The sequence below is a fragment of the Hakea prostrata genome, chromosome 1 (genome assembly GCF_041222555.1).
Source record: "Hakea prostrata isolate BN-2017 chromosome 1, UWA_Hpros_2, whole genome shotgun sequence".
Classification (NCBI taxonomy): Eukaryota; Viridiplantae; Streptophyta; class Magnoliopsida; order Proteales; family Proteaceae; genus Hakea; species Hakea prostrata.
The window spans coordinates 49,807,371-49,834,275 of NC_142600.1; the positions used below are offsets into that span (position 1 = coordinate 49,807,371).

At 39.4% G+C, this 26,905-nt stretch overlaps 1 protein-coding gene across 1 annotated transcript in view; it reads left to right on the top strand.

Moving 5' to 3' along the window:
* Positions 1-582: 582 nt before the first annotated feature.
* The window catches only part of LOC149029096 (ALG6, ALG8 glycosyltransferase family), a 31,874-nt gene continuing 5,551 nt past the window's right edge, over positions 583-26,905 (top strand). The window contains exons 1-3 of the mRNA XM_089140378.1: positions 583-1,492; positions 11,624-11,830; positions 12,224-12,461. Of these exons, the coding sequence (XP_088996504.1) occupies positions 740-1,492; positions 11,624-11,830; positions 12,224-12,461 (1,198 nt within the window). The 5' untranslated portion in view covers positions 583-739. The remainder of the gene's footprint in view (positions 1,493-11,623; positions 11,831-12,223; positions 12,462-26,905) is intronic.

The window sequence follows — 26,905 nt, forward strand, 5'->3', positions numbered from 1 at the left end:
GAAAAATGAGAGAGAGAAGCTCTGGAGAAGGGAGAGAGAAAATGTAAAAAAATCAAGTGGGAAATTCAGGTGAAATCCGCCTAATCCCCCTATTTATCACCAAAAGTCGGCGATATGGCGATACATCGCAGAGAAGTTGACGATATATTGCCGACAAATTGTTAAGTCGGTGTCGCCAGGGGGTGTCGTGTCGCCCCCAGCAACACCTCGACATGAGGGTACCATAGTCTCAACAAAGGAGACGACGAAGAGGTTACAATTAACAAAAAAATACAATCAGTTTCCATAAATTAAGTGTTTGACTCACGAGATTAAATCTAACAAGGGAAAGTAGAAGCAGGACCGTAAATAAAGAAAAGGCAATTGGAAATAGCCGATGATGAAAAGTTAGCAATAAATAATCGAAAAAAATATAATTTAATTAATAAGAGGTTTAGATTTAATTCAATAAAATTAATGGTAGGATTTTTTTTAGCGTTCAGCCAGCTAATGTCATGGCCATTTAAGCTTTTTATTTATTCTGATAAAAATCCAAAATAAAAATCATGCCAAACACTACCCATTTCAACTGGATAAGGAACCGGTCGACTCGTAGAGTCGTACGACCAATTCTAATTCATGCCGTTTTGGTTCAGAATTTTCTCGCTCGAAAATATTTGGTCTGTAGAAATGAGAGTTGCAGAAGATCAAAGAGCTCAGTTGTCGATCAACCATCTGAAATTTTGCTGATACGTTCTCCATGGAATCAAAACATAATGAGAAGGATTTAAAGCGAAATTCTTTCACAGCCTTGGAAGAGCTGGCCTGGTTCGCAGGCGTCGCTACATGCGTTAAGCTTCTTCTAATCCCCTCTTATCGAAGCACTGATTTCGAAGTTCATCGTAACTGGCTTGCTCTCACTTTCTCTCTTCCCTTCTCTCAATGGTATTCAGACGAGACCAGTCCATGGACTCTCGACTACCCACCTCTCTTTGCTTACTTTGAACGGTTTCTCTCCGTCTTTGCCAATCTCGTCGATCCAAAGATCGTAGACCTTCACGGTGGAATAAATTACAGTGCAGATTCGGTCGTTTATTTTCAGAGAATCAGCGTTATTGTCTCTGATCTGTGTCTGTTCTACGGGGTATATAGATTGACCAGACGCCTAGACTCTATTAAGCGGAGGTTAGTATGGGTTCTTGTTGTGTGGTCGCCGGCGTTGATTATTGTCGATCACATGCATTTTCAGTACAATGGATTTCTTCTTGGGTTCCTGTTGATATCGCTTTCATTTTTGGAGGAAGGGAGGGATTTGCTTGGCGGTTTCTTTTTTGCTGTCTTGTTGTGCTTCAAACACTTGTTTGCTGTGGCGGCACCCGTGTTTTTTGTTTACCTATTGAGGCATTATTGCCGTGGCGGATTCGTCAGGGGATTTGGGAAGTTTTTGATGATGGGTGCTGTGGTTGGATCCGTTTTCATGGTTTCGTTTGGGCCGTTTTTGTACCACGGGCAGGTGATTTTGCTTTTCTTTCTCTCCTCTCGATGATGTTGTTCTCCATTTTCCTTTTCGTTAGTAAGAAAATTCAAATTGGATTTTGAAGCTTGCAGTTTAGTTATGTATCTGCATTCTCTGTGTGTTATTAGTGTTTGCATTTGAACTCGTTACTTGGGGGCTGTCTCAAATAAAGTTGATTGGTGTTGCTGGTTGTTTTTGTCAAGTCACCCAAATTTGAAATTAGATTTACCAACCAAAAAAAAAAAAATTTTTGAAATTAGAATTTTGTGACCGTTGAAGTAAGTGTTTGATTGTTTACTTTGTGTGGTTTGTTTGTTTGTGGCAAAGGATTTCAGAAAGTACTTTCCATCTCTTCAGAATTGTGGCTTGACAGAATTGTTTTTTTTTCCCGTCTGTAAAGCTCCTGATCTGTCACAATGTTGGTAGTGGGATAATTGGTGCTTGAGCAAATCTGTGAATTGGAGGTTGAAGCCTGCATCTTTTTTCAGATAATCTGCTTTGTTACTGAAAACCAACATACTCACAGCTGCTGTGCTTCAGAAGAATGTAACGTGGGAAGGGGTTGACTAGCTGCAGGTAGTGGTCAACGTTATGAAAACTTGTTTTAGGAAGTGAGATCAGGGAGATGGTTCATCACGCAGTATAACAACTTGACAAACTCTATAGGGAAAGTTACCTGTGTATTTGGAAGTCCAAGTGATGTCAGATGAATTTTACTGATAATGCAAAAAAAAAAAAAAAAAAAACGTCTTGAATTGATTCCAAGTTTGAGGACAGGAGTTTGTGAGTATAAAATTGGAATAAGGAGATGGTGGCTATAGGAAATGACTGATCAAGGAATGAAATGAGTTTCAGCATCCTGTCATCCAGGAACTATTATATAGATTGGAAGATAACAGTGCTTTTTGGTGATGGTTTTTTCTGCTAGTATCAGGGAGAAAATGGCACGCCTAAAAGGCTTCATGGACACAGTGCTCATTAGGGATTTTAGGTGATATAGATGGGATGAAGTAAACCAAATAAACTAACCAAAATACACTTTTAGGTACTGTCCCTGGAACCTTTTTGTTGTGAAACCATCCTTCGGTAGATACTTTCTTTTATGGTCCTCATTGGTCAAGTCATGGACTTTTATGATGCCTTGAAGTTTGTCCTTAGTCTCTATTTTCAAAACCCTCCCCTTTTTTCTCTTGGGTCATGAATGACACCTCTGTAGGTGTCATCTGAAGTTGTTGCTAGACTTCCACCTATCCATATTTTTTCATTGACCTCCATGGATGTAATTTAGAAATCTACCTAACTGGTAATAATCTTCATAATTTCAAACCAATCTGTTGTCAATCTTTTTGAGGGAGAATCCTCTACTTTCAAAGATGGAACCATGTCCAACGGGAAATTAAGATCATCTGGATTGTTGTCGATGAGGTTTTTCAAATGATCTTTGTGGAGTGCAAGTGACTGATAATGTTAAATCTCCAAAAAGGATGGGATTTCCTTGGCTTTTATCATGCAGACAGCATTGAGTGAAATGCTTGTAATACAGTTTTGGTTGGTGTCTCCACCTCAATGATTGAATGTAATAAACCATGTTTTGCTGAGTGGAGTTCATGTTAATGTTTTATCATTTCTTTTTGTAGTGTCAAAGAGCGAGCAATTAGGAAGGTTATCTGAAACCTAGAGTCAATGCTTGTGCCCCAGTGGCATTATTCATCAAAAATACATATGAAACTTGACAATTCTGTCCCCAATTAATTTAATGGAGCCTACCATTTTAAGCTGTGGCACACTTAGCTGCATTGATGTGAAAACAACATTAAGCCCTTCAATGGATTCCAGCTGTTCACCGGCATGATTCGAGTGAGGAAAAATAAAAGTAGGTTACAATCTGTTCATCAATTAGATTTCATTTTTCTGTTTCTTGCAAATGTGAATGCCACCTCCTAGCACTAAACAAATGTTTAATTGCCTTAGTTTTTTCTCAATAAAGTGTTCTGAAACTTGTAATTCAACATGCATAGTAGCAGTCGCCATTTGGGCCTTTCCTGTCTTTCCCTTCTTCCTCCCTACACTTTCTTTCTTCAGTGGGATACTGTGCTTGTAAATTAATCATAAGTGAGAAATACTGATAAGTGATAGGCCCCTTGCATCGCGAGCGTATACTTGCAAGCATAGAAAGAGAAGCAAGGGATCTTATGTGCAGCAATAGGAGAAGGAAACCAGATCTGAGACAAGGATTATTGTTCTAGAATAAAAATAATACTGAATTGGAAAGGGATTCTGCGAATCCGATTAGGGGACTGATTTAGGAAATTATTTATTACTAATATTGGAGAAGGGTAGCAAGTTAGATAGCTTTAAATATTATCAGGGAAATTGCAATGTAGACCTTGCAGGGCGAGAGCTGCTGGCCTTGGGTAGCTGTAGAAGGTAAACCGACTGCTGGTTATGATATTAAGTATTTGTGTTCTTGAGTTCAGTGATTAATAAAGAACAATATTCTCATTATCCTAAACCAACTCTATTCTGTGCTTGCTGTTTTTTTTTTGGATTAACTGAGGGCTGTTGTGGGTGAGGGAATAGCCATTGTTAAACTAGATTGCGGGCTTAACAATAAGATTAGCAATAAAGACTGCACGAGGGATAAAATATGTCTATAAGAATTAGATGCAGAAAAGATTGGAAAAAATCAAATGAGTGGAGCAAAAAGATTGAAGAATACGGGCCGACCTAAGATAACCTCAAGGGAAGTGGTGAGAAAGGATATGCATAGCTTTGGCCTTGTATAGTATGGCCTCAAACAGAGCTGATTGGAAGGCAAGAATCCAAGCAGCCAACCCCATTTAGTTGGGACAAGGCTTCTTCTTGTTGTTGTTGTTACACTCCACCCAACTACCCATGGGTGTGATCCACAGTCACAAGATCAGGTTGCGTACCACAATCAAAATAATCAACGCAATACCATAATCAAGAACAAAATAATAAATGTCATTAAAAAGGAATGAAATGCTTAAATGTAATTAATTATGTCCTTTAATAAAACCTATCAAAACTGCTGAGTGGCATAGGAACACTCCATACATGCACATGAACTATAATGCGGCTTGTATTCATCCACGACAGGTGTCTAGTATGCCTCTACCAATACTGAGAACTCTTGCACGATTGCGTCATCATAACTTGCTACCAACTCTGAAATGTTTCCCTAAGGGGACGAGTTCCACAGAACTCGCGAGATAAACAAGTCTCGCATAAAAATAGCATGAATGTCCGAATAAAGTATGCAATGACATATGGAATGCATCTAGTAAACTAATTATGCTAGTCTTTATTTAGGTAATATGCATTAAGATACCACCAACCCCTTCTGGGTAGGTTTACACTCACATTAACCCCTCACAGCTCTCAACAATCTGTTGGGCGTTGACTAGGGTCCAAGGGTTAGGTCACCACTCTCTCACCACAACCAAGGTAAATAGGAAGTAGGTCTATCATATCCAAACCATGATAGTTGGTTTGAGATTGGCGCGTGTTAAGGAAATACCTAGCCCAATGCAAAAGTCATCTACTTGTCATGTCACTCAGCTTCAAAATACCCTTCCTCATGCCACATATTTTGTTGGTCTGGTATCCTTTCCAAGTCTAGGAATACTAATCCTCATGCCACATGCCTTGTTAGATTAGCACCCCGTAACCTTATGGTCATCCACATATGGTATGTTGAACGCCTCTCATGTCCCCTCACCGTTCTCAACCGTCTGTTGGGTGCCCTATGAGCCTTTCTCCTACCATATACAAGCCTATCATGAATGACACGTTGGTAGGACTCTCTCCTCACAGTTCTTAACCTTCTGTTGAATGCCCACAATCATGTCTGCTGCTGTCACGGGTCAATCGGCTTCAATGCCCATGCCGAATGGATAACAAACACATTATAAGGTTCCTAGCTATGCATCTAGACAATTATAATATTCAACATACAATCTATATGACATGCAAGAGGTACCAAGGGTAATGGCCTAAACCACAACCCCTGATAGATAACAATATGGATGCATCTACATTAACAACCAGCCCCATCATACTTATATATAATAAAAAAAATAAATAGAACAACATGTTAAATCATATTCCCAGAATAAATCCCATGCATGTATGTTCTAAACAACATGTTATCACTACAAAACATTACTGGCATATAAAAGAGAGCAAAATAAAGTCAAGCATCTTAACCCAATATGTGAGCATCGTTTCCCTTACCTAACTAGTTGTCCAAATCCTTTAAAATGATCTCAAACTTCTCAATCAAGTGAGCTAGCAAGCTACTAGAACTCCTAAAGACATGTTTATATAGATAGATTAGGGTTTGAAATCAAACTAACCAAGAAAAAGCCCCAAAACCAACATAGCAGGAGGGGCGGTTGGTCCATCCTATAGAGGCCAGTTGACCTCCTAGGTGCATGAACAACACCTAGCATTGAAAGTCATCCTTTTGATCCCTGATCCTCAAGAGGGTTCTAGGTTGATCTTAGGCATGGATTTCGTCCTTAAGGCATATTCAATCACAACCAAACACTAACAAATAACAACTAATTCAAAATATTTATCCAATTTGAAGACCAGAGATCCTATTCTGGGAAGAACAACAGTTGGGAAGGATGTGAATCTCATCCCTCCTGCCGGATCCAATTAGGATTGATGGAACAGAAAGGTTTCCCAATCAGATCTTAATCCCCTAACATAGTTCCCTTAATCCATCTCTTTAGAAAATAATGAAGAGTAGGAAAACAAATAGAAAGGATGGACATCTTGCCTTCAAGATCACGAACCCAAAGAAGATTTATGATTTCCATTGTGAATATCGCTGCCTTCCACATTTTTACAAACTCTTTGACTTGCTCCGAGTTTCTCTACCGTCTAAGAGTAAAATAATCCGAAATAAGGGTTTAGCACCATTAAATAGGGGCTTTAGAGGCTAAAACCCCCAAAATACTCTGTGTTGTCTGACTAACTGCCCATACGGAGCGGTAGGTTGGCAACCACCCTCCCCCGACCAACCACCCCTGTCATTTTGCAATAACGAGGTGGCCATCCGTCCAGGGTTGCCCTGGACATATGCACAAGCCTGGGGATCATTCCAAGGGTTCTTACCTGAACCTGGGCACCTCCTAATTTTGACACTCGTGAGCTAGAGATCCACCTTCCCAATCCATCTGGGTTTGAGTAAGATCTTCTTCCAAATTCTAACAAAGTGACAAGATCAAGATCTTCACCATCCAGGTCCATTGATTCTAATGCTAATTCAATTGTCTCAAGTTGGATGGCCCACAACTTCCTTCTACTGGATCCTTGGGTCCTCGGGCCTACAAGTAGGGTTTTTGGTTAGGATCCTAGGGGTTATCATAGGTGTAGTAGAGAAAAAAGATTATTACAAGAGTGAAAGCATAGGTGCTGCTTAGGGTATGTTCCTTCAAAGAAATAAAATGTTGTTTCATCTTTATTTGATTTCTCCTTGCATACAAAAAGAGAGGTTTCTTTGTCATTCTTGCTTGTTGCCTTTTTTAGTTCATACATATGTATAAAGGGCATATACATATTTCCTAACATTCTAATTTCTAAGAATGTAATCCTCTACTAAGGCCCAAAAAGAAAAATTATGATTTTGCCTTTACAAATTTAGAGGACTAGATAGAGCTTCCTTAGGTACAAATAGGCCTCCCACTTGATGAATTTATAGGATGGCATCTTATTGTTAATCCATTAGCTTTAGTTCAGTGGTTAAAGTTTATCTAAGGGATAAAATTTGCTGTTAGGTTTGTCTAAACGAACATACTTCAGGTATCTGTGATTTGGTTGATTACACCAGTTGCCATGACACCAATTTTCAAATATATATACGAAAAATTTCGATGTCCAAAGTAAAAGAAGCTTCAATGAGGATGAAAGTAGGCAAAGCACAGGTCCTGATGAAATTCCAATAGAAGCATAGAAGAGTATAGGAACCTATGGGTTAGCTTGACTGACCAAGTTGTCTAATAAAATTATGAACACAAGGATTGCTAGATGAATAGAGGACACTGTGGTCCCAATTCACAAACATAAAGGAAATATTCAAAGCTGTAATAACCATGGGGGTATTTTTCATCTGGACCCCCTGAGGTTTGGTCCATGTCACTTTTAGTCCAAAAAAAGTTCTTCTTTGCATCTGGCTCCCCTGTGATTTTGAGAAATGATAAAATAAGGACATATCATAATTGATGACCAAAATGCCCTTATGGTGCGACGGTCAAGATTGTATCTATATATGCCATTTCGATCTAACGGTTCATATTAAAAAGACAAATTATAATTACAAGTATAATCTTTTCATTTTATATTCAAGGGTTTTAAGATTTCAAATTTACAAAATTATGCCCGAAATATCAAGCGCTAAACTAACCGTAGATGGCTTACCAGCTGGTGCCGAAGCTACCGTCGATATGATCTCCATGGATCAAATACAGTATCTCAAGATAGCCTATGACCTCTTGAAACCACAACTCAAGCAATTTTTCTCCCAAGATACTCCACCCAGATTGGATCGTTTAAGATTTTTTCCCCCATTGGATGTCCGAGATTTCCCAGGAACTCAATCTCGAAATCCTTGTCATCTTCTTCTCAGTCTTCACCGCTGCTTTGTTAGCCTTCCTCAGTCCACCAGAGTACCTCACTGTTGAAGCCCATAGTAAATATTGGTCAACCCCTGAAACCCTAACCTCTCCATCTGAGTGGATCACCTTTCCGTCCACAGGTGCTTACCGACCATTTGAAGCAGGTCCTTTACATGTCAGTTTCTTTGGTAACAATGCCTCAGGCGTCACTAACGCTGACCTAGTCGAGATCACGGTGAAGTCTTGCAAGGCGATCGCTATACGAAGCTGCAAAGATTTTGAAGGTGAATACGGTCGATTTGCTGGAGAAGATCTATCTTTCTGATTAATGGTTCTAGGTTGTGTATTTCTGTTAAAATCAGTCAGATATTGCTTATGGGTGCCCCTGGAACACAGCTGAAACTAGGTAAAGTGTGGAATCACAAATTCATATTGTTATTGTAATTCCTCAAAAGTAAATTTGTATTGCGTTCCTGCTTGCCCGTATTAGTTTGACGCTTGATATTTTGGGCATAATTTTGTAAATTTGAAATCTTAAAACCCTTGAATATAAAATGAAAAGATTATACTTGTAATTAAAATTTGTCTTTTTAATGTGAGCCATTAGATTAAAATGGCATATATAGATACAATCTTGACCGTTGCACCATAAGGGCATTTTGGTCATCAAAATTATGATATGTCCTTATTTTATCATTTCTCAAAATCACAGGGGAGCCAGATGCAAAGAAGAACTTTTTTTGGACTAAAAGTGACATGGACCAAACCTCAGGGGGTCCAGATGAAAAATACCCTAACCATGGAGGCATAAAACAGATGAGTCATGCTGTGAAATTATTGGAGAGAGTAGTTGAAATCTATTTAATACAAAGACCACTACTATTGAGAACCAAGTTGGTTTCATGCTAGGAAGATCTACAATGGATGCTATTTACCTTATTAGGAGACGTATGAAAATGTATAGAGAGTGTAGGAAAGATCCCCCGTGTGGTCTTTATTGACTTAGAAAGAGTTTATAATGGAGTCCCTAGAGCATTAATTTGGCAAGAACTAGAGAAAAGAAATGTTGCAAGTAAATATGTAGAGTTTTAGACATAGTTAAAGATATGTATAATGGTTCTGTGACAAGTGTAAGAATTGTCGGAAATAAGGTGGTGAATTTCCGATTATAGTTGGGCTATATCGAGGATAAGCTTTTAAGCCCATATTTATTTATAAATTATAATGGATGACTTTTAAGCAAATTTCACCACCCAAAAAAAAAAGGATGATTTTTAGCCGAAGACATTCTGATGGAAGCCCAATTTTAGGGTTAAGGCTCCTAGGATGATTTGCCCAAATTTTCCATAAAATAATTTTAAAAATATCAAGGGATGCCTATGGGTCTCTAAGAAAGTTGTTGAAAGCTCTTATTAGGGATATGGTTTGATAGCAAATTGGTGGGAAATTCTTAGGGAAGATATGGGTTGCTTTGATCTAGATGGGAACTAGACAGAAAGGCTAGAAAACAAATTGGGGATCCTATGGGGTGATAGGGAAAAGTTATGGTTTTAATAAACCCTAAATGGTGGAAACTTTGGAGGGGAAATAGTTAACTTGTGGGATGGGATGGGATAGGGTTGTGAGGATCTTGGGCAATCTTTCTTTCTTTCCTTTTTTTTGTTTTGCTGCGTTTCAGTAGAGAAAGAGAGGGGCCAAGAGGTAAAGAAAGGGGGGAGGAAGGGTGCCGCAAGGTTGGGAGGGGCTGGGGGGAGGGTTTCCTTGCTCCTGCAAGGAAGGTTGGGAGCTAGGGAATGCCTGCATGGGCGAGGGGAGGGTTGGGGAGGAGCTGTGATGAGAGGGAGGGATTTCTAGGGCCTGCACAAGAAGGAGAAGGGGCTTGGGAGGGGTGCGATGGGTTTGGGAGGTGAAGGGAGGGGATGGCTGCCTGCTGTACTTAGTTGGGAGCTGCTGTAAATTCTTGAAGTTGCTGGAAACTGGAAGAAGGGTGCTAGAAGTTTGAAGAAGGTGCTGATCTTGAAGAATAACTCTTATTCTTGACTCAACAGTGGCCTCCTTAACAAGGCCATAATCCTTAATCAATTCTTATTCAAATAATCAGACTTATAAGAGTCATTCTTTAAAGAAAGACTCCTAAGAACTCAAGAACTCAATTCACAAATCAAACTAACTCTAAACAAAACAACTCTGAAAATTAAGAATAAAGTTCTGAAAATTAATTCCAGCGGATATTGAGGGCTGAAATTGACCAAAATACCCCTCTTGGAGTGTTCAGCCAGCCCTAGGTGCACCATTTTGGAGTGGCCTTGGGGGCTTCCTTAGGGTTTCAGCGAGGGGGTGAACCCTTATTCACATCACATTCAAGAAGAAGTTCCTTGATGCATGCTTTTTGCTGATGATATTTTTTGATAGATGAGACGTAAGTAGGGATTAATGCCAAGTTAGACTTTTGGAGAGCAACTTTGGAATCAAAAGGCTTTAAACTAAGTAATACAAAGGTGGAATATTTAGTATGTAACTTTGGTCCTGATCGGATGTATTATGAGGTGGTGAAAGTTGATGAAGAGATTCCACAAAGTGATTATTTTAGGTACCTTGGTTCAATCATAAATGAAAAAAGTGATACAGAGGATGATATTTGCCAAAGATTTAGGGTGGATGAAGTGGAGATGTGTGTCCGGTGTCTTGTGTGATCAATGTAGTCATTTTAAGCTCAAACGAAAATTATATAGGATGGTTCTGCGACCAGATATGATGTATAGTGCAAAGTTTGGGATGTTAAGAAATATCATATAGATAAATTCAGTGTAGTGGAAATGAGGATGCCGAGATGGATGAATGGCAAAATTGGGAAGCATAAGATAAGGAATGATCATACTATAGATAATTTGGGGTTTAGCTTTGTTAAATAATTAGTTGTGAGAATCAATTGAGGTGGCACGACCATTTTCACTGGAGGTCTTTAAATGCCCCTATATAGAGAAGTGATTTAATCTAGATTGAAGGAAGTAGAAGAACTAGGGGCTGACCTAAGATAACCTAAATAGAAGTGGTGAGAAAGTATATGCATAACTTAGGCCTTGTATCTAATATGGCCTCAAACAGCTAATTGGAAGGCAAGAGTCTATGCAGCCGACCCCATTTAGTTGGTACAAAGACTTTTTGGTTGTTTTTGCTGTTGTTTGTCTCATCCACTCACTGTTGCATGCGGGAGTAATATTGCAGAGTCTCTTTACTGTCTTCTCAGCTGGAGATTTCTATGTGGCCGACCCCATTTAGTTGGTAGAAAGGCTTTTTGGTTGTTTTTGTTATTGTTTGTCTCATTCACTCACTGTTGCGGGCAGGAGTAATATTGCAGAGTCTCTTTACTGTCTTCTCAGCTGGAGATTATCTCTTGTAGACTGACACCTGAAAACATTGCTCCCACTTTAATCATTCTCCTTGGACACCATTGAATATTGATTTATTGTCTTTCTTGCAGATTCATCAAGTCATTGGCCGCATGTTTCCATTTGGCAGGGGACTCTGCCATGCATATTGGGCTCCCAATTTCTGGGTATTTTACATTATTTTGGACAAAGTGCTCGCGTTCTTGCTTGCAAAACTGGGGTTCAAGATCCAGGCACCAACAGCTTCATTTACCGGTGGTCTAGTAGGGGAGTCCTCCCCTTTTACTGTGCTTCCTCGGGTAATCCTGTTTAATTTTTCTATATTGAGCATCAGATGGACTTAAATGTCTTACTGTTCAATCAGTTGTTGACCATCTTATTGTTAAACCCTATATTAAAGTCATCCACACAGTGGACCAGCTTTCTGTTCTGCTGTTCAATCAGTTGGGCTTAGTTTTGAGTTGGCATTGCTCTAAATGAGTTGATGCTGGACACTCAACCTTGTATGCCTTAGGCCTGGAAAACTGCTGTGGAAAAGAATGTGAACTGGTTTGCTCCCATTGCTCTGATATTTTGCATTCAGGGTTAGTGGGTTGGTGGACCATTTGTTTGATATATAGTACATTTGCTCATGTTCACAGGATTTTTCTCCTAATTATTATTTTAAAGTATTTGAATTTTCTGAATTACAGGTTACTCCGATGGTGACATTTCTTTTGGTCCTAATCACAATATCTCCTTGTCTGGTTAAGGCATGGAAAAAGCCTCAGCCAGGGATGATCTCTAGATTTGTAGCCTATGCTTATACATGTGGTTTTCTCTTTGGGTGGCATGTACATGAGAAGGCATCTCTCCATTTTGTGGTTCCCCTTGCACTTGTTGCGATGCACAGTTTGGAAGATGCGAGACATTACTTCATTTTGTCAATAGGTACATCCTTAAAGCCAATTCTCCTTTTTGGACTCTTTCTTACAATTTTGGTTCTATGCACTGCCTAACTTGTTTTTCACTTTTTAAGTCTTCTGGTTGTATGCACAACCAAATTGGTTTACTTCATTCATAGAAGCAAGCCAGAGCCTTCATTTTATAAATTTTCCAATTGGGACTTATAAAACTTGCGATCTGCATAAAGTGTGTAACTAGACGTGTTCAATTGGATTCTTTTGGGGGCCAGTGTCATATCGGTGGAGTGAACTTTGCCAATCCACTGCAGGTAATCTGAAACTGTGAGTAGCTGTTGTGCCTGACCTTAATTAACCAAAAAAATGGGATGACGAAAAGTGGCTGAGGCTAAGGGTGTAAATTGATTTATGCAAATTAAATATAGAGATATATGACCTCAAAAATGTCGAGTTCATTTGGGTCTGTATATCCAAGTTCGAATCCATTGATTAGAAGTATGATGATGAGAATCAGTAGATCAGCAGCTAAGAAGGTAGGAAGAGGATAGTTGATGGAAGGAGACGTGAAATAACCTAAGAGCACTGTAGGTTCTGAGTACTTACTGTGAGACCAGGCCCATATAGTTATGATTTAATAAATAAAATATACTCCCTCCAATCATCATTGTAAAGAATTTGAATGTGGCATCAAATTGAGTCTGAATCGATTTGTCGAACTTTTAAAAATAATAAAGCGCTACACTTTCTTGTTGCATTAGATACACCCATCTGGTATGACTGTGACATCAACGAAAGTGACCAGAGATGGAAACATGATGAGCTAGACCCATAGTTGTTAAGGCGTTGCCTAGGCGTCCGCATGGTGGGAGATCTCGCTCTCGAGCGAGATCTCGCCACTAAAAAAACCGAGATCTCAACCGAGATGGCGAGATCTCGGTCGAGATATGCCAAAAAATTGGCGGTAGTCTCGGTGGCCCATCTCGGTGTGTTTTAGGGCTCTGGTTGGGCTAAAACTTGGTATTTAGCCTATTTAAGGCCTTTTGAACACATTGGTGGCCTTAGATTTGTGAGAAAATAACCCTAACTATGTCTCCTAAGTCGACCCTATGTGTAAAACCGAAATTCTGTGAAATGCAAGGTTAGAGTCTTAGAGAATAGAGTTAGAGTCTTAGAGAGTCAGAGACAACATGTAATGTAAAGATATCAAGTAATTCAAGACTTCAAGTAAATGAGTTATCAATTATCAACTATAAAGTATCAAATACAAATATACAAATACAATAACATTACACATCAAGTATTCAAGTCAAAAAGTGATTAAAGTTCAAACTTCAAACTATCAAAGATTCAAAGTAATAAATTGTTAAATGTCTTCAAAATTTTACAACCATAAGAATTAAGAAGATTACAACTTACAACTTACAAGACTAAGAGTATCACTCAACATTCCGCATCAATTGATTCTGAACGGTGGCCACATATGACTCCTAAGTCAATTGATCACTGAAGTATGTCACATATCGGTTTATATGATCAGTATATGTCTGCATGTCAGAATACTGGAGGAATAGCACTCTGGGATAACCGTCAATCATGGGTGGGTGAAAGAGCCATTGTTGTTGTTGTTGTTCATATAGTTGTTGAGTATTTGAGTACAGGTTTCTAAACCACTCATTTAACAACCCACCTTCACTCCTATATGCGTACTCTCCAGGTGAAGGGTCTTGAGGAATAGTATGACCTCCATAAGAAGAATACCCACTGTAATCTGACCCGGTGCTGTGATCCCTGTATTGGTACCCCGATGACAGGCTCTGCTATTGTGAATCACTCTGATCTAGGCTCATGCTTCCCATGTTCAATTCAAGATCATGCATGCTCGCATCATCATTCGGTTGCCCCCCCTCCTGTTTTGATCTGCTCTTCCTACTCCTACTATAAGTCCGAGAGATAGGGGAACTGTGGCTCACATGTGTTGGATGACTCGGACCTGGTGGAGGTGAGTCAGGTGACTCCCTTTGTTGACGCTGACTTCCACCAGAAACACGATCAGCCTGATTGCCTCCATGACTCGAACTCAATGGTTGACTTGGGCCACTTGGCTGTCTGGTATCATCGGCGTCATCTGAATCCTCACTACTAGTTATCACCTCAGTTGTTTCAAGTCGACCAGGTGGCTCCACAAATGGTACAGCTGATCCTTCTGATGCCGCTACAGCAGCCTGACCCTCATCAAAGATAGGTGCTTAGCCACAGCATCTGGGCCCATAGCAGCAGCAATGGTAGGATCAGGCTGCCCTTCTGGCCCATCTAGCACTGGGCCACCTCGATCCCTAACCCACTGATATATGATATCATCTTCCTCATCTTCTGCGGGGGGCTCATGGAATATATTAGTCTACTCAATCGGTTCACGACTGTCGTCATCTATATTATCTTGTATGTGCCCTACTCTCAATCTCATGTTGTAATGCATATACACTAAGTCCTCGAGCCTCTTACTCCCCAATCTGTTCCGTACCTTACTATGAATGAGCGAGAAGGTGCTCCAGTTCCTCTCGCAACCAGAGGATGAGCAAGTCTGTGAGAGTACTTTAATTGCTATGTCCCTGAGATTTGGCGCACTAGTTCCATATAGAAACCACCAAATCACCGCATAACAAAAAATAAGAATGCATTAGGCAAGTAAATCTTTATATTTATATAACTTATCAGTTATCATTTATAGAGTTATAGTCTATAGACTTATAGACTTAATGACTTATAGAGTAGTGAACTATTTACCAGGATCAGTTTTTTTCCTAGTTGCAACTGCAGAAGGCTTTCCAAAACTCCCAAAGGCATCCCTGAACTCCCTGATCTATACACCAATTCTTCAATTATTGTATTATGTATATACTAAATGCACTAATGCAAGAAGTTGAAGAAACAATTGAATAAGTTCTCACCTCTCCATTAATTGTCCCTTGCATGACGGGATTTGACACAAGCTTCTCCACCACCTCTTGCACCGCAGTCATCAACTTTACATCAAGCCCCAGATCATTCTTGTAATGGTACTTTGGGTTGAGGTAGTAAGCTTGCATTGTGGAAATAAAAAATTTGGTTAGTGACTTAGTGATTTGGTTGTTTAATTGTTTATAAATTATAAGTTATAACAAATAAAGAATGTAAATTAAAGTATACAACAAAAACTTAAAGACTTAAAAGTGACTCACCAGCCAAGTGCAAAGGATGCATCAAGTGCATCTCCCATCTATTATCGATGATCCTCTCGTAGGATTTGAAGGTGCTAGGGGCAGCAGCTCTAACCAACTATTTCATTTGCTGAAGGGCAGCATATATGTGGGGCATTGTGGGCTTCTTCTCCGAATCCACCATCCTTAAAACAAACACAATAGGCTCTATAATGCCCAGTGTCCTATTTAGCTGCCTCCAAAAGGAATCATCAGCAATGGTTTGTTGGGCTAGTATTGCATCAGGATGGCTAGATCCACGCCAACCAAACCACTCCTCACTTGCAAACATGTGCCGAAGACCCACCACTTTCTTCTGGAAGCTTTTCAGAGCTACATAGTTGGTGGCGAATCTAGTCAATCCAGGTCTGACTAGATCACCCTTACAGTAGTTCCTCATCATCTTCAGCACATAACCATGGTTATAAATAAAATTACTTGCCCTTTTAGTCCTCTCAACCACAATATTGATTGACTTTCTTTTCCCCAAGTCCTTTAACATAAGATCAATCGAATGAGCAACACATGATGTCCAAAAGAGGTGGATCCTGCTGCTCTTCTTTCTCATCAACATTTCACTAGCTTTTTTGAAGTTAGCACCATTATCTGTGACAATTTGGACATGGCCCTACTTCGAGGACCATCTCCCTAAGAAGCTTGTAAAGGTAGTCAGCATATTTGATCTTATCTGAGGCATCCACTGACTTAAGGAAGGATGTCTTTCCATTGCAGCCCACCATGAAATTAATGATGGACTGTCTAGTAGGACCAGTCCATCCATCAGCCATCACAGTAACACCATATGTACTCCATTTTTCCTTTAATGAACCAATGTATTCATCCACCTCCTGCTTTACCTTGGGTAAATATTTATTCATTACTTCCCAAGTTGTTGGGCCTTTAACCCCTACACCTGCCCTAGCAACTGCATTGATCATCCCCTGATAGTATGGTGTGTTGGCTACATTGGCTGAATGTTGTTATAGAGCATGAATTTGCTGATTGATAACCTAGCTTCCTCCTCCCTACTGCCTTCTCTACCTCCAGCAAACATATAGGGAATGCTTCTTTGATAGATGTCTTGTTGGTTGAAGAGGGAGGGATCTTGGTCAAATGTGGAATCATAATGTCTAGTCTTCCTCCTCCTTTCGGTCCTCTCAGTCTCAGTTCCCTGAAAACTATGTCTAGGTGGCATGTATGCCCTTGACCCCGAACCACCTGCTCCCCTTGTCTGTTCATATTGCCTCACACTCTCAGCATGTAAGGACTGTCTGTTAGCTTCCATTGCAGCCTTCATCTGTCTCCATTCAGCTCGTGACTCAACACCCATAACCCTCCTCCTCTCTTCATCATCGCTTGACTCCTCATCAACATCAAGAGTAGGTCTAAATAGCACTGTATCCTCAAATTCCCTTTGCTTTTGTGCCATTTCTTCCTTTTTTTGTTTCCCTCCCCTTAAAGTTACTGCAATTGCTTTTTGCACTTCATAAGGAACCCTGGGACACTTGGCAACATCTTTATAACCATCAGCCAAATGTTGCTTTAATCTGGTTGAACCACCAGAATTCAAAATCTTGAGGCAATACTTGCATCGGGATTTCTTCTTGTCAGCAGTCAGTGGATCCCCATGTTGCCAAGCAATGTCCTGAGTCCCACTACCAGTGCCGCCACTCCCACTAGTTGCCATTTAAGATTCAAATGTACAGCACTGAAAGTCTGAAATACATACATGAATCATGAATATTCCCAAATAATCATTAGAATAATTTTTAATAGACATTATGATTGTAGCCATAATCAAAATATTAATACGTGAGATTGTAGCCCTCTAAATGTAGTTTAACATAAATAATAATCACATTCATATCATAAGTATTTATTTATAATCTTTAATTTTAATTTTTTAGATAATATATTTTTTAAATACGAAAATTCAAAAAAAAATAAAAAAACAGAAAATTAAATTTTTTTCCATGAAAGTTTAGATCAAAGCTTGATCATCAACATATATTTATATCACACTCATACAATCATTGTAGAACCTTGTATTTGAAAAAAAACAAATTTGGGGGAAAATCTTACATTTCTTGAAGATCCCTTGAAATAGGCTTGAACCACTACAAATATGCTTGAATTTGTTGTTGTAGATGAGTTGATGATGTTGCTATGTTGAATCCCCAACAAATTCCGGCCAAATTCTGGCAAAAAATCGAGTTTTCCGGTCAAAATTATGCTTCCAGTGAGATAGAGGAGAGAGACAGGCTCGAGAGAGGCGAGATATGCCTCTCTCGAGCGAGACAGGGGCTTTAAAAAGCCCCCAAAGCATGCATTTTTGTCCTGTTAGATCGCAGATCTCGCCAGAGATCTCGTCTCGCCTCTCACAAAAGGCGAGATATCTCGTGAGATCTCCCATCATGGGCGTCCGAGCGCCTCAAATCGGCGTCGCCTTATTTTTAGGCAATAAGGCGACCGCCTTGGGGTATGAGGCATTGCTTAGGTGTCGCCTCGGACGCCTTATGTTCCAAGGCATCCGCTTTTTTTCTTATTTTTTAAATCACATGAAAGATGCCAAGTTGAAGGCATATATTGAATTACTTATTAAATTCCAATTGTAAAGTATCTATTGTTTGAACCTATATGCATATTTATAATGATGCTACATATGATCAAATGTTATAATAAATAAATAAAAAACAAACAAAATCGAAAGAGAATAAGTTCTTGACTCGAGTCTCACGCTTACTCTAATCCCTAATTTCTTTCTCTCTTCCTCTCTTCTTCTCTTCCATTCCCGCAATGATACTCTGGCAAGTAGCGGCCAGCGACAAGCGACTTCTTCTCCTCCTTTCTTCCTGCAACTTTTTATTTAGGACCTATTATGTGTGGTTTGTAGTATGTTGGATGACTTGAGGTAGGCTAATATATATATATATATATATATATATATATATATAAGATATGTGATTTGTAATGAATTAGAGTGAATGAGATATGCACTAAAATGCCTCAAAAGCGCCTCGGAGGGCACCTCGTCGACTCATCACTTCAACTAGCCTAAACTGCCTCGCATCTCCTCATCGCCGTGACAACTATGGCCAGACCCCATACATCAGAGTGAACCATATTGAAAGGGGAAATATGGGAGTAAAGTCCCAATTGTGGATTCCCTGATGTGCAGTGCCATTGATATTAGTCCAAAGAGGTAGAATGCAACTGATGAACGGGCAAGGGGACAGCAGGCGAAGAGCGGGAACCTGATGTAGCCCAAGCGGAGCTACTAGAACAATAGGATCAGGAGAGTGACTAGCACACACTGAAACTAGTCACAACTACAAGCAGAATTTTCTGTTCTGTAGTGGGTTGGACAACTACAAGCAGAATTTTCTGTTCTGTAGTGGGTCGGGAAAAATGGTGTATCTTCTTCAATATATGTTGGATTGACCTGATTCAAAAATCAATATTTCAAGGACTTGTAGATCTACAACTTTTGTGTTTTGAGTTTCCTCAGATAAGGACTGGAACATGGCTGAAATGAGGATGGAAGTGAGAAAATGTGGGTGGGTAGGTTTGGGGGTTTTGGTAGAATATGAAGGGGATGAGTAGAACCTGAAAGGCTGCTCTTCATGGGGGAAAACTCCAACTCAAGAGGGCATCAATTCTTCCAGATTGATGGGGTGCTCTCTTCAAGGGGAGAACTCCAACTCCAAGGTTCAAAGAAAATGCTCCTAGGCAATAATACATTCGAACTTTTGAAACTTTTGCAAAACAAGATAGCCTTTTATAGGGAAAGTAGAGGTGAGGAACCTAATTACTATGATATCTCAACCCTTGATTACAAAGGGGTTTGAATAGTTGAAATTGACATAAGACTTAGAGCTATTCAGAAACTAAAAATATAAGAAATAGTAAATTCTTCCAATAACTAGTGTTGTTTCAAAGTACTTCGAAGCAAGTTCCAATGAAGTTTTCTTCCAAAGCTCGTTGATGCAAGCTCCAATGAAGTAGTGGTTCCAATACTTGTTGAGGCAAGCTCCAATGTTTAGAGAATAACAAAGTTAAAATGGAACTAATTCTTGGGCTAGAATTGTCCAAGAATTATAATTGAGCAAGAACTAGACTAGGCTAGAGTTGAACTGTGCTTGAATACAGGGTCGATCTTCTTACTTGGGTGGGGCTTGTCATGTGGGCTTCAAGGTAGGTTGCCTTAGAACCACTATCAAGCAATTAAAGAGCACTGTGCACTTTGTCACATCCAACTGTCTTTCGGTCTCCATATCCTGTAAGACACAAAGAGAAGGGAATTTTTTTTGCAATTTAGATCTGAGGGAACTACTAATAGATACTAGGTTAATGGACATGGAAGGGGCATGCAGAATAGAGGACGAAGTAAGACTAGGAGAGCAGTGATAGAGCCCTTTTCAGATATAGAAGAAAGAGACCCATTAGTGATCAAAGTTGGTCTCTCCTGAGTCCTGAGAGGGAAAATTTGCTGAAAATTGGTAGAACTAACTAAATGGTTGGTTCAATGGAGTCAATGATCCAAGAATGTAGACTGCCAATGCACAATGAACCCATGAGGAATATCTAAGGCAATGTGAGAACCAGAAGAGGCAGCACCTATAGAAGACTGTGCATCAGAGGTAGAGGACAACTTTAGAAACCTACAGAAAGGCTGAAGTTTGTCCAGAGGAATTCCACTGGGGCTGCAGTTGTTTCAGTGTAACATGGAGTCATGAGAGATACATTGATCCTAATGTGGTAATGTAAAACTGTAAACCCAATGGTAAGGTCCAAGTATGATGTCAAGCTCCGAATAACTCCAATAGGAAACCCAGCTTCACGTATAGAATCTATAGACAGCCAAATTTGGAGAATAGAGAATAGACTCAGATTAGGTAGTACTACTATTACAGCAACCTAGCAAACAGTTGAGGTGAAAACTGGAATTGGGTGAAGGTGCATAGAGCAGTTGAATACCTTTAAATCTCAATAAATTTTTACCATGGGTTGCCAAGTTATGAATTTCACTAGTTGCAGTAGCAAGACTAAATTGCAGGAACAGCAATAGTATTCAATCGATGGCCACAGATAGCAGCATCTGGAATCAACTGAGGACGGATTCTAATCTTCAATTTGAGTTCTTCATGATGGTTGCAGAAGCAAACAGTAGCAGCAGATGGGAAGATAAAGGTAGGGAAAAGATTGTGGAGGGAGGAGATAGACGAGAACAGGGTAGAGGTTAGGCTATCTCAGCCCTAGGTCTCTCACCCACATCTATCTCGGCTGTTGAACATGGATTACTCCATAAGCAATGGGAACATGGCCTGCATTTTCAATTTAATTTTTCTTAAGTCTTATCATCTATTGGAATGAGAGGGCTTATTGATAGGCTTATAGCTAGGCTAAAGCTTTACAAGAAATATAATCTTTCTAAACTGAAAATAGAAACTAGTGACAATTGGGCCTTTTTGTTATCAGTTCTCATTCTCTATTTTGCCTTTTTGAAAGAAATGAACCATAGGATGAGTTTCGAATGAAACATGTGAACTATTGGTCAAAATGCCTGCATATTTTCAAGTTGAAACAAAACTGGGCAGATTCCGTTTCGGTCTTTCGGTACAATGTTTCGACCGAAATTTCAGTTTTCAACCATCTCTGCCTCTGTTTCCCAGCTAGGTTTTGATATTCTAACTTGTTTTCCCTTGGTTTTTGTTGATTTTTATCCCATTTTCACCTATTTTCCACAAGTCCTTAAGTCCTTGGCTTTCAAACACCTCTTTTGCTCCTCTTTTGCCTTCAAACACCTCTTAAACCACAACAACATTCATGGGCCTAAGCCCAAACTGCAAAGGAATCTCCATCAGTAATTGGATGTGAAGTATGAGCCATACCCAACAATTCCAAACTTCTCATTTTTTTATTTTTGTTTTGTTCGTGCTTAAATGATCTTGTATTGTGACAAGTCCCTACTAATATCTCAGAAAATCCATACGAAAATACAATAATTAACAAGATAGAAGTTGGTTTAATGGTGCCAGTCACCCCCACACCCAAAGGTGTCCCTCAGCCTACAGCTGCCCAAGAAAACTCTCAAAACATTCCCCCTTTCTCCACTCAATTGTCCCTCTATTACTACCCCTCAACTAACCCTAATTCTCCCTCTCTCCTCCACATGGCCTCATCCTAGGGTCCTAACAACTACCGGCCCCTCGAAAATCACCTTGTCCTCAAGGTGATGGAAAATTTGAGGTTGAGTCTTCACATGTGTGCCAGCCAGCTCGGCAACCTGCACATTCTTTTGAAAAACTTTCACATGTTCATATTGCAAAGAAAGGGCAATCAATAAGCTCCTATCATCAGCGGAGGGCCCGTGTATATGGGTTGTCCCCACAAAAAAGCTGCATAAAAAATGCCTAGAAGGATAACCGTTTGATTAGGCAGCTAGCAACTCCAATCAGTAATCAAGGGCTGATCTCAAGTACTCGTCATCCATCCACATCAAGCTCTTATGGGTCTTCTCTGCAGCATAAATAAACGGGTTATTCAAGAGGTTGGCGACGATGGCATGTGGCGTGGCAATGAATATATGGCGTTGCCTAAGTAACCAGGTGAAAGTGGATGGCGCAATGTAGACTGTCTTTCAATGGAAACGAAGAATAAGGTTTCCTGATCATCTGAGTAACCTCTTACACTAGGTCCCTCTCGAGCACTATACCAAACACCATAAACGCATATTTGGGAGCTGAGGAGCTGCAACACTGCCATTACTAAGATGTGGTTGCAGCAACGACCAAGAAGCGATGCTTTAGATGTATATCCGCTTGAAATCCAATGTAGAGGTAAGCGATTTCGGTCGACGATTTTATGGCACAAGCAGTGATGGAGCGCAGGTCACTAAGCACATCAAGAAAAAATTTCAGCGAAAAACCAAGGGAATGATGCCGAGCAGTGGTTTTCTCCGATAGAAATTTTAGTCCAAGTGTTGTTGGAGCAAATCGCACCCCTGCAAATGTTGCGCTCCATTCTCGCCGCCTGCATTTTGGCTCGATGCTGCAAGGTTGAAGACGGTGAATTCCTTTTCTTTTAGGTTCGGTCAGACCTTGGTTCGGTAAGTGCTTGGTTCGGGCTGGTTTGGGTTTGGTTTGTTGATTTTCTGAGAGTATTTAGGCCCAAAATGGTGATGAGAGACAATGGGTTTTGGTGTAACGAATTGGGCCAGGCCCATAATAGACGTTTTAACTGGGTGGGGTCCAAATAGTTAACCCATTGTTTGGAAAAAATTGGCTGGGTATGGTATAAATTAAATGGGCTGGGTAATAGAATGGGTTGGGCCCAAGGGGGTTTCTTAGGGAACTTGATGGCCCAGTCTTTGAATTTGGTTCGCTTTGCCCCTAAGTTTGAGACATTGCGGTCCTGAGTTGGGCCCAAATAAAGAATTTGTTGGTCAGTAGAATATGAACCAAACCCATTAGCTGGCTGAGTGTAAACCAAACGAACCCCTAACTTCCTCTAGCATCGTCTTCTCCATCTTTGGCGAACAGAAACCCTAGACTGCCTGAAAATTACGGCCATTCTTTCTCGCCTTCACCCTCATCCAAGGGGGTTTCTCTGGCGCTCGCATTGCCCAATCGATTCTCCATCTTAAGTGATGCTGCCCCGTTCTTTGGCCAGTAACAAAGTCCTTTGCACCTTCATTGATGCATGCTTTTCGATTGCACCTTGCCCCATCGCCGACAGTAACTGTAGAGCATGGTTTCTGGTCTCTAAGATGTGTATTGAGCCTTGTGATGAACTTTGGGATGTTGGTTCGAGCAAGCAAGCCTCTCTTGTGCCGTTTACTGCAAATGTGGCGTGAGACCCCTGTAACATGCCATCGATCTCTGCTGGCGTTTCTACTTGGCTCTTTTCCCATCATTTTGGCATGGGCTTCCAAATCTATTACTCCATTAGCATCATTAATTTCTCCTTGGTTGCTATCCAAAACCAAGTTCACGTCTGCCACTTGGCTCTTACTGAAATCAGTTTGCAGGGCTTCTTTGAAACTCACCCACTCAAACATTGGCCAAGACCTTGCGTAAACCCAATCCAACGTGTCTCCTTCCAAATGTTGAAGAGCTATTCCGAGCCAATACTCCTGCGCCATTTGATGTTGCTTGCAAAAACTTTCGACTTCATTCAACCATTCTTGTGCCTTTCCATCACCAGAAAACAGAGACAAAGCCATTTCACCTTCTAGGACCCACACAGCTCTGATACCAGTTAATAAGTCCCTACTAATATCCCAGAAAATCCATATGAAAATACAAGAATTAACGAGATAGAAGCTGGTTTAATGTTGCCAGTCACCCCCACACCCAAAGGTGTCCCTCAGCCTATGGCTGCCCAAGAAAACTCTCAAAACATTCCCCCTTTCTCCACTCAATTGTCCCTCTATTTATTACCCCTCAACTAACCCTAATTCTCTCTCTCTCCTCCACATGCCTCATTCTAGGGTCCTAACATATTGCTTTGAAATTAATATATGTTTAGTCTAGGACTATGATCTATGATTGTGTGTTGTTAAACTTAATTTTTGATAATTGCTACTATTTTTTTAATTTTCTGATTTTAAAAACTATTTTCTACCTCAAAATACATATATATACATGATATATGGGCTTAAGCTTACACCATCACTTGATCTAGTTGGTTATTGTATTTTGTCGACTTGTATATGTAACTATTCTATCAAACAACTCATGTGTGCTGATGATTCTATGATTGTATGCGATCCAGTTGTACTTGTCGGACCAGTCATTTGTTAGTATACTTGGATTATAACTTTTTCGTTTTTTTTTTGGACAAAATACTAGTTCTGTGGTGTTTATTATGCTTTAAATAGGTAGCAAGTAATAAATCAGATGAGATGGAGGTCATATAGGCCTAAAAGACAGGGTCAGAATTTAAAAAAAAAGCACAAGGTTTTGACTGAAATTTTCAGTCGAAACCGGCCTTGAAACTGAAACCTTGATCTTGAAATGAATACAAAAATCCATTTATAGTCAAGAATGAAAAATGGTTTGGTTACTTTTGTCCAAACTAAATTTTGGAATGAAGAATAAATTTGGCATGTCAAATGAAATATTGTTAGAAAATGATGATGAAAATTGATACCAAAAATTGATACCAAATAGGTCATATTAATTAATATCCATAATTAATTAATTATAAGAAAAATGCGATTATTTTTGTTAATTAACATCACTATGTAAGAAGAAATAACTAATATTGTACAGTATAAGGAACAAATGATGAGGAACATAAACTTATATTAACAAAAAAGTTACTGTATAAGTCATCAATTACATCTGAAAATCTTGTTACATTGAAGAAACAAAGGGAAATATGGAGGGTGTATTTGGGTAGACATGGAACTTTCTAAGGTTAGGAGCTTAGGGTAGCTTTGTCTTCAATTATTTTGATCATCTGGTGGATTGACCAGCTATGTCATCTACTGAACCCAGTCGGCAACCTTTCTCCACCTGCAGTACAGAATATCCAATTAAAGATCAAATTTTCCTAAGAGATTCCAAAGCCAAGTGGTTTTCAAACATAAAAACATAATCACAAAAGAGTGAAGGTTTCTTCAATGAACAACACCTTCAACCATATTGCTAATTACAATTAATAGCTGAAAAGGGAAACATACTGCTAATAAGACAAGTTAACTGAAAAAACCAATCCACAGAGAGATACAGCAAAAGAGAAGATTAATTATTAAACCATTCAACAAGTTGGAAGTTAGGACCTGAACGGAAGGGGCCAAGGAAGCAGAAGAAGTGACTTCATTAAATAAAAGAGGGAGCAAGTAGCTAAAGTACTTACCATGATTAGCCAAGTAATTCTCCTAAACTAATGAAGTCATGCCCTCTATAGAAATCACAAAATCTAGATGTAGACCAATGAAAAGAAGAGAGACTTGACTTTACCTTCCATACTAATTGAATTGATCAAATGGATTCCGAACTCCTTTTAGGATAAAGTCCATAATATACTCAAATGTTCTTAAGAACTTGATACACAATATTCCTATGGACAGATTAGTTTTAGCTTCTAGAGCAAACAAAGTGAACTTCACACAAGTCATGGATCTAATTATTTATAAGCATACAGGGGCCCACCACATCAACTATGTGGATGTTCGGGATGCTCATATGATTATCAAGTGCATGCCCAGGGATGATCCAATTACTATTACAATCTACCTTGCCATAACTCTGAATTTGTGATGGTTCTAAACAGTCAAAGACAGACCTATGCTATAGAGAATCCAAAAATATGCAAATACACGTTGAGAAAGATAAGCAAAGCAACTTAATTAAGCTTTATACAAACTACTAGGAATTGCAAATGAATTATGGGGGGTATACAAACTATTAGCAAACACAAATGGATTATGGATTTCACCAATATTCTCATACTGAATTCACCCAAAATAAATAAATAAATTCACAGATTAAGACTTGTGAAGAGGGAAAGTCTGTGCACGCTGGAGGAACAGCACAGAGTCATTCGATGAAGGCTTGGTTCTAGTTTAGTTGGGATAAGTGAATGTATGAGTTTGAGCAGGCAGGCAGGCAGGCAAATATGAAGGGATTTAACTCTAGCCTGTACTGGAACCTGGATTCTTAATTTTGAGTTGAAACGGGTTTGGATGAGACCTTATTGGTGAAAACTGATTGCCTATTGTTGTGGCTCTGTAACTAACATGCATATGAATGGAAAAAACAACGATATTGCTTTGGGTATAATAATAGGTATGTGGAGCAAAGCCAAGATGGAGTTGAGTCTGTTCAATTTAGAAATGTACTAATGGTAACTGCTAAACATTTGACTTGGTCCCAGCGGTTGATGATGTTCATTACGTACGATTTTCAGAATATGTATATATTGGTAGAAAAATGAAGAGAAATAAAACAAAGCATATCTGAAAAAACTGACAAAAGAACTTGGACCAAAGCAACTTCAGAACACCAAAAGGGATCACAACTCAAAAGGATGGAGTCCTACATCTCCTGGTTAGTTAATTTTCTTTTTCCAGATTCTTAAATAGAAAATACCAACGAATTGCACAGAATCAGGGAAAAGTTATAAGGCTTCATATATATATATATATATATATATATATATATATATATATATATATATATATATATATATATATATATATATATATTAACAATCAGATCAAGAAGAT